Source organism: Gorilla gorilla, chromosome 6, assembly GCF_029281585.2.
Source record: "Gorilla gorilla gorilla isolate KB3781 chromosome 6, NHGRI_mGorGor1-v2.1_pri, whole genome shotgun sequence".
Classification (NCBI taxonomy): domain Eukaryota; kingdom Metazoa; phylum Chordata; class Mammalia; order Primates; family Hominidae; genus Gorilla; species Gorilla gorilla.
This window is the reverse complement of record NC_073230.2, coordinates 38092055-38105383: the sequence shown is the minus strand read 5'-3', so window position 1 is coordinate 38105383 and position 13329 is coordinate 38092055. Positions and strand designations below refer to the sequence as shown.

General features: G+C 53.9%; 1 protein-coding gene across 5 annotated transcripts in view; it reads left to right on the top strand.

Moving 5' to 3' along the window:
• CRHR2 (corticotropin releasing hormone receptor 2) overlaps positions 1-9957 on the top strand; it is a 48183-nt gene extending 38226 nt beyond the window's left edge. For 4 of the 5 annotated variants that reach the window (XM_055347290.2, XM_063708442.1, XM_055347289.2 and 1 more), the window contains 5 exons: positions 1135-1207; positions 5773-5858; positions 6071-6206; positions 6706-6747; positions 8191-9957. In XM_055347290.2, the coding sequence (XP_055203265.1) occupies positions 1135-1207; positions 5773-5858; positions 6071-6206; positions 6706-6747; positions 8191-8331 (478 nt within the window). In that variant the 3' untranslated portion in view covers positions 8332-9957. Of the gene's footprint in view, positions 1-1134; positions 1208-5772; positions 5859-6070; positions 6207-6705; positions 6748-6979; positions 7351-8190 lie in introns of those variants that run through there. The other variant, XM_055347291.2, reaches the window with a different exon arrangement.
• The last annotated feature ends 3372 nt before the right edge of the window (positions 9958-13329 follow it).

The following is a 13329-nucleotide window of genomic DNA, read 5'->3' as shown; positions in this document are numbered from 1 at the left end:
TTAACAGAGCTTGTTTTTTTTTTTCTGAAGTCTCAGTCTCTGCCTGGGTGCAGTGTCCCATCCTGAGGTTCTCCCTATGCCAGAGGCTGTGATATGCTGAGCCACAGCCCAAATGACAGCAACTCTGGCCATGGGTCAGCCAAGGAGCAGCCAGAAAGTCAGGTGTCACCAGCTGAGAGCAGCGGGGACCAGGGAACATTAGCCTGTATGCAAATCTCCAAGGGGTCTGTCTCAGAGCCTGGAGAGAGCAGAGGGGATCTGTTCTCAGAGTGGGGGCAAGAATGGAGTAGAGTTCCAGGAGCTCAACATTAGGAAGAGCTTGTAAGAGTAAAAGCTGCCCAAGAAGAAGAGGGCTGCCTTGGTAGGTGGTGAGCTTCCTGTCAAAGGAGGGGTCCAAGCAGAGACCAGAAACCCTGGGAGACAGGGAGAATCCTATCTGAGGCAGGTCTGCACTGGATGACCTCCAAGATTTCAGAGGAATGAGTTCCCCAAAGTTGATGGCCCCTCCCTGTGGTCCAGTAGTTGCTGGCCGACCCAGACCCTAAAGCATTTCCCCTGACCAGCATCCCCAGAGAATGAATTAAGCCTCTGGCAGCCAGTGAGGCCAGCCAGGCAGCAGCTCCCCTCACTGGGTGCACAAGCATTGGCTCAAAGACGCAAAATCCCAGGCTGGAGGTAGGAAGGCTCCACTTCCACATCGGCTGCTTTGTGTGGCCGAGTGAGTGCCTGGCACACGGAACAGCGGGTTTCAAGCAATATGGGAACAGGTGGCCTAAGGCAATTGGCCCTGGGCCAGCAAGGGGGAGCCCAGCTCTCCCTTTATTCCTGTGCCTCCTGCATGCCCAGTCCTATGCCTAGCAGTCTGCAATGGGACAGGCGAAAGAGGAGGAGAAAGAGACCCATGGCCTGTCCTCAGTCGGGCTGGGGAGATCAGACCTACCATGTAGAGCAAAAGACAGCCTGGTGGGTAAGGGTGGTCAGTGGAGCTGGTATTTCCACCAAGGCTTTCTGGGAAGGGGCAGTCCTGGAGATTGGGTCTCAGGAAGGGTAAAGCTGCAGGACCCTGGGCCCAAGTCTGGGGGGGTCCCCAAGTTCCAGCTCAGGAGGCCCCCTACAGCCACCCCATCTTCACAGGTGCTGGTTTGGCAAGGAGCCTGGTGACCTGGTGGACTACATCTACCAAGGCCCCATCATTCTCGTGCTCCTGGTAAGCCCTCAGCGGTCGCTGGGATGGGGCTGGGTGCCAAGAGGACAGAAGAGGGCCCACCCAGGCAGAGATGCTGGGAAAGATGTGGCATGGGCAGCCCTGCGCACACACTCTATATGCCACCCCCGTACCCTGTCCATGCCACCCTGTGCCCCAGCACCACCTGGCCTTCCCTTCCTCATGCTCGATGCCCTGGCGCAGCCCTGCACCACTCTGGTGACCTCAGGGCTCTTTCTCTGGGAGGAGAAAGGATCTGATGGGTAGACTTCCTGTGCCCTCCCGGTCTGACACTGTACAATGCTGAGAAAGCCAGGTGAGCAGGCAGCTGGTGACAAGAGAAGAATGTGCGGGCTTCTGTTCATTCCAGACCTACGTTCCCCTCAGCCCCCAGTGACCCTCTCCAGGTCCAGCCCACCATCCCCAGCCTGAAGCGGTGAATACTGGGATGAAGCATAATGAGCAATTGTTCCTTGTCCAGCTCCCCGCCCTTTGCCAAATGTACTTGCATCTAAGGTATAATTGCCACACATCTTTAATCCACAATGAGCTTTAATTAAGAGAGAATTCAAGTAGAGGCTGCATTCTGCAAAAGGAACCCATTATATATCATACCTTTAAAAAAAAGAGAGAGAGATAAAGAAAGAAAGACATACAAAAAAGCCCCGTAAGAAATTGGCATTTACGTAAGACTTATTTCAGGCTCAGTAATTTCAGGCTCCTGTATGTACCAGCTTCCTTAAAGGGCCACAGTTCCTTCTGGGCGACTCAGCGAGAGTGCCATCTCCTCCTGCACACAGAAGGTGCCTGGTGGGGCTTTCTTTTGTCTACCTTGGAGACAATTATTATTTATCTCTTTTATTTTCTTACTTTCCTTTTTCTGTGACTTCAGGTTTCATTTGACCTCCATCTTTGGAGTGTCCTTCATATATGTGAACTGATGATGACTAGGAAGGTTTTTCACCCACTGCTGGAAATTCCACTGTCAGGGCTTGGTTTGCTTCAGAGGCAGAAGCCAGGTTTTGTCAGCAGCTAGTAGGATTGTCCTTGGACTCCCAGCTGCAGTGAGTCACTCACCCCTCAGTGTGTACGGAAACCCCATGAGATCCTTTCCCTCCCAACCAGCTGCCGAGGGCCATCCTGGAGGAATAAGGCTTTTGATGAGCCTGGAACTGAGCCAAGGAAGGCTGGCCTGGATGGGGGACCAATGGTGGCAAAGAGTAAGCCCCAACTGTAAAGATGTTGGACGGGTGGTGAGGAAATGCCAAGAGAAAGGGAGGCGAGGAATGCAAGAGCTCAGTGTCAAGACCCAGCTCCGTGCTTCCTCTTCCAGACCCCTTCTCTGGCTGCACACCTGCGTCTGTGCTCACGAGCCCTTTCCTTCTTTCCTTTGGGCCCAGCTCTTTGCACCAACAGGGGCTTCCACATTCCAAGCTGAGCCCTTCCAGAAGCTCTATCTACATCATTTCCAACCCTTGCATGCTCAAGTCCTAAAAGAAGTAGGGTTATGCTCTCCATTTTACAGAGGAAGAAGCCGAGAGAGATGAAGTGGCTCGCCCAAGGTCACCACTAATAGCTAGCAGAGCAGAGGCTCAAAGGCAGGTCTCCTGCTTTGTCCCCACCGTCTGCCTGTTGTCCTCAAGGTTGGACACGTGTTTGGTGTTCCTGCCATCCCTACACTCCCCAGCAGCTCACAGCTGCATTTCTGCTGCTAAGAGACACTCACTTATTTCTGGTTCTGAGAAGTGAATCAGGTGGTTGAATCTGCAGGAAGCCTGACTTCTTGCTGGTGTTGTCGTTGTTGGTGTCATGGGAAAGGATTGGCAGTCACTAGGCCAGACACAGGTCTTAGTGCTCTCTGTGACTATTTCAGCCTGTGCTGATCTTCTAAGGCAAGCTCTGTGGTTAGCCCCCTCGGGGGCAGACAAGGAAGCAGGAGCTCATGAGGTTAAGCAACTTACCCAAGGCCACACAACTGCAAATTGGAACAGTCAAAATTTGAGCCATGAGACTAGGACTTGGTGCTTCAGTTCATTTGGGAGGGGGACCTCATCTTCAGTTCTTAGCCCATCTGCCATTTCTCCAGGTCTTTTTGACACCTTAGGAAAGATGTCATCTCCCCCACCCCCAACCCCTCCAGGCCCCCAGCTAGGCCACAAGCCCTCTGCAAGCAGGGGCTGTGACTGCCTGTCCACTTCGCCATCGCTGATGCCTGGCTCAGAGCCTGACACATGGTCCATTGATTCATTGAATGAATGAACAATTAAATAAAACCAGAAACAGGCTGAACGAGGGCAGGGTACAATAGACAGTTCTTACTAAAGAACTGGAGTGTGTTTTTAGCGGGGAGGTAGAGTCCAAGAATGGAAAGCCGGAGAGCTCAGTGTGGGCAGGGTGACCAGAAGGCTCCCTGGAGAGAGAGGAAGGTACCTGTGGTGGTGTGAAGGGGGAGGCTGGGAAACAGGCTCAAAGGAAAGAAGGATTTTCAGGTTACATAGACCCAAGCTGAGATGAGTGGGGCCACATAACTAAACGCCTGCCAAGTGTAAGGATGGAGACAAGGCCTTGGTTGCTAGGTAGATGAATGAATGGATGGATGGGCCAGAGGATGGGCAGATAAAAGAGTAGGTGGGTAACTGAATGGATTGGTTATTGGGTAGGTAGATGGATGGGTAGATGGATGGGTATGTGGATGGATAGATAAAAGAGTAGGTGGATAATTGAATGAATTGGTTGTTGGGTAGATGGATGGATGGATGGATGGAAGAAAGGATGAATGGATGGATGGATGGATGGATGGATGGATGGATGGATGGATGGACGGATGGATAAAAGTAGGTGGGTAATTGAATGAACTGGTTGGTAGGTAAGTGGATAGATGGATGGATGAATAAAAGTGGGTGGATAATTGAATTGATTAGTGGGTTGATGGATGTTGGAAGATTAATATTGAATTCAAGAAAATGTGGCAGAAATGAGAATATATTTTGATTCCAACAGTTTCTACTCTCAGGGAAGTCAGGAAGAATCAGAAAAGGTCAAATACTTTGTATTACTTGTATGAGAAAATTAGGATTCACTTATATGTTAAGGTGACTTGTGTCCCATGATCCAGGGGAATATGCCAGAGACCCAGGAGCTGGAAATTAGGTGAGCCCTAGGAGAAAGCTGGGGGTATCAGGTCATGGCAGCCCCGCTGAAGGCTTTCCATCCCCAGCCCTCCCTGGGACCCCCAGGCCATACCACTATGTGGTAAGAGAGCAGTAGGCAGTGGCTGAGGTGGGGTGTGAGCTCTCCCTGCCCCTAGGGCTACCCGAAAGCTTGTGGGGAGCATCCAGAGGCTACAGGTTGACAGTCTCAGGATATCTGTCTGTATCCTGTGTCCCTCCTCTCCCAGCCAGGATTCAGAACTTGGGAGGGTCAGAAGGGCCCAGCCCAAGCTTAAGAAGCAATGGATTTTCTTGACAGAGTGTCAGAGGTGTGTGTGTGTGTGTGTGAGTGGGTGTGTGCACGCGAGCCAGCAGACACCCCTGGGCTAACATGTGTCTCCCTCTGGCCCACGAGCACTTTGTCAGGAAACAGCCCCACTGTGTCAGGCCGACACACACTCCCTCGCCTGCCTGCCTGCCTATGCTCGGAGGCAGGTGAAGAGAAACGCAGATGTGCCCCGGCTCCAGATCCATGCTCACGCATGCACACGCTCTGTGAGGCAAACACACTTGCACAAGTTCTTAAAGGATAGACCCACAGACCCACACTGCAGCTCCCAGGGGACAACACAGTCATAGTCACAGCCAATACAGATGAACAGACACTCGCAGGCCCATGGGGACCCACACCCAGCAGGGAGCGGCTGGGGAGCCACACAGGCCAGTTCCAGGGCCAGGGGCTGGGTGGGGAGGCTCTGGTGCTGAGGGAAAACTCAGAATGAAGATAAATGAGGCCCTTCCTGGGGCCTCAGAGCCAGCCCCACAGCCCATCCATCTTCCCTGTCTAGGGTGCCTATGAAGGCTCTGGAGTTCCTGGGCACAGGGGCGGGATGCTGGCAGATTAATCACTCATTCGGCAACTGAGTTCTTAATCCCTCCATCTGGCCTTGTCCGCCCCACCATGGCAGTGCTGTCCTCAGTCAGAAGGACCTCAGGCCGACCTAGAGCCAGTGACAGTGCAAGGGACTCAGAGAGCCCCGCAGTCAACAAGTAGGGACCCCGTGGTAGAGAGGGGAAGGGGGCTCCCGTAGGGTCCCTATGCTGGGGAGAGGGTTGGGGGCTTTCTCAGCCTCAGAGGGCATGCCCCGTGCTCTCGGTCACGACCCACAGAGGCTGCCGCCTTTCCTCCTCAGTCCTGGGCTGGAGACACAGGCCCTGGAAAATGGGGCTGTCTCCCCATCCTGGCGAGGGAGGAGCACAGGCCCTGGGATGCTGGCAGGTGCTAGGGGGACAGGTAGGATAGGTGTGTGCGTGGGACATCGGTTTCCAGGGGTCTGCGGGGAAGGGGGCTGCCTCTCAGCTCATCTCAAACATGTGCTCCTTCCTCTTCCCTCTTTCCCATGCCCGCCCTCCCTCCAGATCAATTTCGTATTTCTGTTCAACATCGTCAGGATCCTAATGACAAAGTTACGCGCGTCCACCACATCCGAGACAATCCAGTACAGGTATGTGAGGGGGTCCCTTGACCCCACAATGGGGACAGGAGGAGGTCATCGGGCCGTCCCCCTGCTTCCTGGCAGAGCCCTCTGCCCCAGGCCTCACCCAGGGAGCTCGCTCAAGCTCCCGGAAGAAACACCACCACTGTCTCCCGCCGTCCCACCGGGTGAGGCCCTGCCTGCCACATGGGCTCAGACCTGTGTCCACCTCTCGCCCCCAGGAAGGCAGTGAAGGCCACCCTGGTGCTCCTGCCCCTCCTGGGCATCACCTACATGCTCTTCTTCGTCAATCCCGGGGAGGACGACCAGTCACAGATCGTGTTCATCTATTTCAACTCCTTCCTGCAGTCGTTCCAGGTGGGGCCTGTGACCAGATGGGGGCCCCACAGTGAGCTTTCCTGAGGCTGCTCTGGCAGCCATGCCCTCACTAAGGGGGTCCCGTGGGACTGGCACACCCATGGCTCAGTTACATCCACAGAGTTAGAAGCCCGTACATGCTCAGCCTGAGCCTGGCCAGTTATCCCCATCCCAGCCTGGGTCTTCATCCTACCAGCCCGCACCTACTGTCCCAGCACCTGTTCTGAGGATGCAGGCAGCCCAGCCAAATGCCCTGGGACAGGTCACACAATATTGAGGAGACTGGAGTCTGCCTGGCTCCAGGCCTGTGACCACTGCTCACTCAGACTGGACCGTGGAATATCTGCACCCTGAGGCTAGGACCCCACCCAGCTCTGACTCCAGGGGTTCCTGGGTCAAATTGTCCTCCCCCCACCATCTTGTCCCCAATGCCACCCCACCAGGCAGAACAGCTCCGCAGGCAGGTCACTGACCACTCCCTCCTTTCCCTCCTTTCCAGGGTTTCTTCGTGTCTGTCTTCTACTGCTTCTTCAATGGAGAGGTATGAAGCTGGGCCCTCGGGGTGGCCTGGGATATCCAGGTCCTCAGACCCCACTCCAGGGCAGCTCCATTGGTGCTGCCCGGCCTTGCTGGAGTGCCAGGGAGAGGAAGCCTTGAGATACCACCCGGCCTTAGGGGAACAGGAATCCTTCTCACAGGGGCTGGAGCCAGTTTAGAAGGTTAACTATGCAGCCCCGAAATAACATGCCAGCACCCCACACGTGCACTCAGAGAGCTGGGTGAGCAAGGAAGCCCAGGCCGCAGGGCCTCATGGAAGAGAGAAGCCAGAGCAGAGGTGGTGACAGAAGGAAGCTTCCAGAAAGAGATGTGTGCCAAGCAATCAGGTCTGTATGGACTCAGGGAGCAGAAGAGAGACCAGCACATTCCCCCGCTACCTGCCACAGAAAAGCCCACACACCAAGAGCAGGCTCTGGGGAGTCAGGCGGCCGTGAAGCTTGGCATGTGCAAGCCAATCATGAGGCCCAGAGCCCCAGTGCAGCTGACGCAGGGAAGAAGCGCACTCGTACCTGGGCAGGGGTGGATGAGGACATGGAGCAAAGAGCAGACACAGCCCCTAGGGCCTGGGAGCTTCCGAACACTCCAGAGGAATACACTTGCCTGTCTCTGCACAGGGCACTGGCAAGGTGTCTGCAGGCCTGTGTCTCTGTGGATGATAGCACATTCCACTTGCAAAGTCCATTAGCAGAGACGGGTCCTGTGGGCTGGATGAGAAGAAGAGAGGGGGCCAATAAGGCAAACAAACAAGGGATGTTTATGGAGCATTTATTCTGTTCGAACCATGTGCAAGCTAGGATGTGAGAGACACCATCCAATTTCCAAAAAAAGTCTTCAATTACCAAACAAATGAAGCTTAAATGGCACCGGGTACAGCCAACTTTAGAAATGACCAGGACAGAGAGCTTTCCCTTTCAGGCAGTAAATGCCATGGTTAGTCAGGCAGAGGAGTCTAGCAGGAGGTAGAGAAGGTGCAGGGGTGCAGAGGGGATGGTCTTCAGGAGGGAGGAGGAGGCACACCAGGTGTGTGAGCTGGGCACACACCACCAACGCCCTGCAAGGAGCAGGGGCCCAAGAAGGCTGAGGGGGCCAAGTCTCCTAGCTGCGCTCTCTGGTCCCAAGATGCTAATTTTGAGGTGGCAGAGTGAGTCAGGGAAGGGAAGGCAGTGTGTCCAGAGGAAACTGGATGATCTGGGAGGACAGTGTGGAGTAAAGGAGGTGTGGAGTCAAGCTTCTCCAGGAGAAGGAGAAGGAAGGGGCCCCTGGAGAGAGGCAACAGCATCAGGGAAGGACCTCAGTTTTGGAAGCAGACAGTTCCTTGTCATGAGGGTGGCAGTCGACCCATGAGAGCAGAGAGCAGAGGAGGGGATGGTCCCAGAAGCCCAGGGTTGGTCCCTGGGAGCCAGCTGAGCCTCTGCCTTCCCCACAGGTGCGCTCAGCCGTGAGGAAGAGGTGGCACCACTGGCAGGACCATCACTCCCTTCGAGTCCCTGTGGCCCGGGCCATGTCCATCCCTACATCACCCACGCGGATCAGCTTCCACAGCATCAAGCAGACGGCCGCTGTGTGACCCCTCGGTCGCCCACCTGCACAGCTCCCCTGTCCTCCTCCACCTTCTTCCTCTGGGTTCTCTGTGCTTGGCAGGCTCTCGTGGGGCAGGAGATGGGAGGGGAGAGACCAGCTCTCCAGCCTGGCAGGAAAGAGGGAGTGCGGCAGCCAAGGGGGACTGCAAGGGACAGGGATGAGTGGGGGCCACCAGGATCAGCGCAAGAGGGAGCAGAGGGAATTCACAGGACCCCCTGAGAAGAGCCAATCAGATGTCTGCAGGCATTTGCCCATCCCAGCCTCTCTGGCCAGGGCCTTACTGGGCCCAGAGCAGAGAAGGGCCTGTCCAACACACACAGCTATTTATAGTAGCAGACACAGGGCTCCCCTGCCCTACTCATGGAGCCAGCAGCCAGGCGATGGTGTGGCCCTGCACTGGCCCTTGGCCTCCACACTCAGTGGTGCCCCTGCAGTTGGGTGGGGTATGCCAGCAAAGGATCAGTTTGGCTGCCTTATCCCAGGGGCTGTCACCTAGAGAGGCTCACTTGTACCGCATCCTTGTTCCTCTGTCCCCTCCCCAGCCATCCTCCCACCTTGGGGGCTCCATGAAGGATGCGGGCTTCCAGGCCTGGCTTCCTCTCTTGGGAGACCCCTTCTCTGCCTAGTCCACAGATTAGGGAATCGAGGAAGACGCCATCAGGGCAGCCACATCCTTAGGTCAACCAGTTGCATCGTGCGGGGCAAAATGAGGAGCAGAGGCATGGAGGAGGGAGGCGTGGGATGGGAATAGCAGAGACCAACCATGTCTTCGGTGATTGAAACTCATACCCCATTGCCCTTTGCCCTCCAGTCTCCCCTTCAGAAACATCTCTGCTCTCTGTGAAATAAACCATGCCTCTTGGAAGTGGCCTCCCCTCAGGTCAAGTCACCCAGGCACCCAAAGAGCGGTGTGGGCCGAGGATCGTGGCTGGGTCTGAGGGGCCACATCCATCTTCCTTAGTGGACTCGGGCCCTGGCCTCGGGCCAGTTCTCTCTCTGACCTCTGGTAGGTTTGGAGTCTTTATGGTCAAAGCACCTGCAGGTGGGTCTGTCCCTTATCACTCCAACCAGGCTAATACCTGGCCCCAGCCCCCAACCAAGGGCAGTTTGATTCAGCCTGGAGGAGGTGTGGAGCTCATCCAGCAAGCCAGGGCCTGTCCCAAAGGCCAAGGCTCTGGAATCTGGTGGGCAGGGTATACATGGCCCCTCAGTTGACCACCAGGGCAGCTTCCAGGCTTGGCTTCCGTCCCTGTGTCCCTCCAGCGGAGCCGCAGGAGTCAGGGAGAGAGAAGCATCAGGCCATTGCTTCCAAAAGGAACCAATGCTCTAGGTACCCCCTACAAAAATAAGTTTTGAAAAATCATGTATCCCATCTTGCACATTTTTAAGTTGACATGTAGTATTTTTTACTTAAGTTTTAAATCCTTCAAAGGTGTGATTTCTGCCATTTTGTAAATATTTACATTTTTAAATAAAACTGCTGCAACAATTTAAAATACATCAAATGAATTCTGATCACCATGGTGATTTAACACCCACCCTCATCTATTTTAAAAACACCTGACCCAGCTCTCCTTCTTCTTCTTTTTTTTTTTTTTTTTGAGACAGGGTCTCACTCTATCACCCAGGCTAGGGTGCAGTGGCAAGATCTCAGTTCACTGCAACCTCCACTTCCCGGGCTCAGGTGATTTTCCCAACCCAGCCTCCCGAATAGCTGGGACTACAGGCACGCACCACCATGCTGGGCTAATTTTTGTATTTTTTGTAGAGACAGGGTCTGGTCATGTTGCTCAGGCTGGCCAGCTCCGCTTTAATTGTGGGAAATGTTACATTGCTTCCTTCTTCTTTAATGTGTAGCTTCATTCCATTGCCCTATAGAATTTTATACTAATGCATTACTTTTATGGCTGAAAGTGTTTTATTGCTCACTTTGTCATACTTCTCTGCCACACAATATATGTATGAATGAAAATTAAAATATTTCATTTTCTATGACCAAAGTTTCAAGGGATTTTAAAATAATCTTCTGGGTTGAATTATTACAATTATTTTTTGAGACAAAATACAGTAAGCCACTGATTAAAACAACATAGATACCTAAAGTTTTTATAAGTAACTAGTTAAACCTAAAAAGGAAAATTTATTGAAAACACAACTTAATGAAATGGATAGGAAGTTAATGGCTCATGAATCTACAGGTGAATATTTATTGCTAGAATAAATCAGGACTCAGCATCAATTCTTTTCTTTTCTAATATTTTCTTGTTTATAGTGGGGTATGCTGAGAAGCCTTTTCAATTCAGTAGATGATCTGGCACTCCAGATAGTCAATTCTCTATACTCCTGCTGAGAGTACAGTCAAAACTGCATAGTGATCTGTCACCAAAAATGACCTATCAGCTGGCTGTTTAATTAAGTGTCCTTTCAATTTGGCTGAAAAAGATGAACTGAACGTTATCTGACTTGCAGTAGGCTTTGGGTGCCCATGTCATCAGCTCATTCCATTTTTCACCACCAGCTGTGTGGGAATGCACTGCAGGTTAAGTGTGAGCCCTGCTTCTCTTGTCAAGAGGGCAGGGAGGTTGGGGCACCCTGATTTTATGTTCTCAAGTGACAGAACTCAGAACTCAGGGTATCTTAGAAAGTCTTACTGCATACCCAGTGGCAGCATGATGGCCGCATCCATTAGCATCATCAGGGCTCTTGTAGAACAAGGAGCCGCAAATGGTTTGGCCCCCAAGAGGCCACTTGGAGATTTCTGTGGCCAGATGAGGCTGTGAACAAGCGCTTATCGGAGCAGACGCTGCAGAGCCTGGCACCAAGTCCCAGGCATTCATCACTGCTTCTTAATGCAGCCCCCGGCTCATTACGCCAACAGTCCTTTGCTCCCTGGAGGGACCAAGGGCCTGTGATCCCTGCTGGGAGGCCAGGCCTGCCAAGGCCAACACCAAGAAGAGCATCAAAGTTGCTAACCTTTGTTCAGCAGGCACTTCGATATGCTCTCTCTCCAGTTCAGAGGAGGCTCCTCCTTGATCCCACCCCAGCCCTGAATCCCTCATTACTCGGTCTCCTGGTTATGGCTCCCACTGAGCTCTGCCCTTAAAATGCCACCAGAGCCATTAGGCCATCTCTCTGGGTCCCCACTTGTTAAGCTCGTTAGGCACCTGTTCCTCAAGCCAAGCCAGTCCTCATTAGCATCTGCTTCGGCGCTGGCAGCACCTCGTGGAGCTGGCCTTCCTGGAAAGTGGCCTCATTAGCAGACTCCTTCTCCGTAGCAGGCAAGTTCCAGCACCCAGATCCTGGAGGCCCTTAGGGTCCCTGTTTAACCCTTTCACCCACCCTGATTTACACAACTGGGGAAGACCTGAACCAGCCGCAGGTCCTCACACCAGCCTCTTGGCCCCACTCCAAGAGAGAGTAACAGGCAGAGCCCTGACCCCAGCACAGCTCCAAGTCCCTGGGTCATCATCAAAGTGCGGCTCAAAAGTACCTGCTGGGGTACAAGCTGGTAAATGACACACGGCGGCAGGAGTGGCGGGTGGTGGAACATCTGTGGGGCAGGAGGTGAATGGCAGGGATGGCATTTCTCTCCCAGTCCCCTGCTGGGAGTGCCCATGGGGGAGGTGCTACCCGAGGGCCTGAAGCCTCAAGACCTGTGGGGGATGGCACTCGCAGAAAGTCCCTTCAGCATATAGACTTCCCTAGAGATGGAGGCCGACATTCCTGTGGCCACAGAGAGGGAGGCCCAGATGGAAATGACACAAGGGCAGGAACACAGAGAGACTTGTAGGAACACACGCACAGACCCAGAGAGGGAGGCGCACGCACCTTCCTCCATCATTTCCCATTCACAGAACACCAGGGTGTGCCAGGTATGGAAGTAACAGAAAGACAGGTTTCCTGTTTCAAGAAACTCATAATCTGGTTGAGAACAGCACAAGGAAAAGGCAGGCAAAAGACACATCGGCTCCTGCAGCCTGCACCTGTCCCCAGCCCCCTGCCCTGTCCATCTCCTAGTCCATGCCCACAGTGGCCCCAAGCCAGCTGGCTTCTAGGCACAAGGACCTCAGCTGCCCTCCCCACTTCTTTCCCCTTCACCCCCATGCAGGCCCGGATCTCCAGATGCCCCATAAACAGAATAGGGAAAGAGGCCCAACCGTGCCGCTTGTGCTTTCCCCAGCATCTTCAGAAGCCCTCGGCAGGTGAGGGACGTGTGCTGACGCAGCTGGACGGGAAGGGAGCTGTCCTATGAGGGACAGGTGAAGGGACTAGAAAATGGCACGCTCAGGAGAACAAAGTATCCCCTGCACATGTCATGAGGCATGGAGGCAGGCCTAGGGCTGGGAGGCCCAATGGGAGTTCTTCCCTAGAGTGACATTTCAGCCAGGGTCGGGGAGGGTTTGGTGGTAAACAGCTGTGCCTCAGGTGGAACCAGTGGCTGGGGTGGCCGAGAGCATAGGAGGGGCTTGAAGCGGGGGGACCCCTTCAGCCAGGGAGCCCAGCCCACTGTTCTGAGAGCACACCTGGAAGCAACCGGGTGGCATGTTGCACAGCAGGCTTCAGAAGTCATACTTGGTGGGGTCTAGGAATCCACACGCTTCACAAGCCCCCGGGTGATTCTGACAGCTGGGGTGTGGGCCAGCAAAGAAAGACACATCCCTTGTCTCTTCTTCCCAACACACACAGGTGCTGTAGAAAGCAACAGCGATGCCAGGAGTGGTGGCTCACGCCTGTAATCCCAGCACTTTGGGAGGCCATGGTGGGCAGATCACCTGAGGTCAGGAGTTCGAGACCAGCCTGGTCAACATGGTGAAACCCCCATATCTACTAAAAATACAAAAATTAGCCAGGTATGGTGGCACGTGTCTATAATCTCAGGTATTTGGGAGGCTAAGGCAAGAGAATCGCTTGAACCCGGGAGGCGGAGGTTGCAGTGAGCTGAGATCACACCACTGCACTCCAGCCTAGGTGCAGGGTGAGGTTC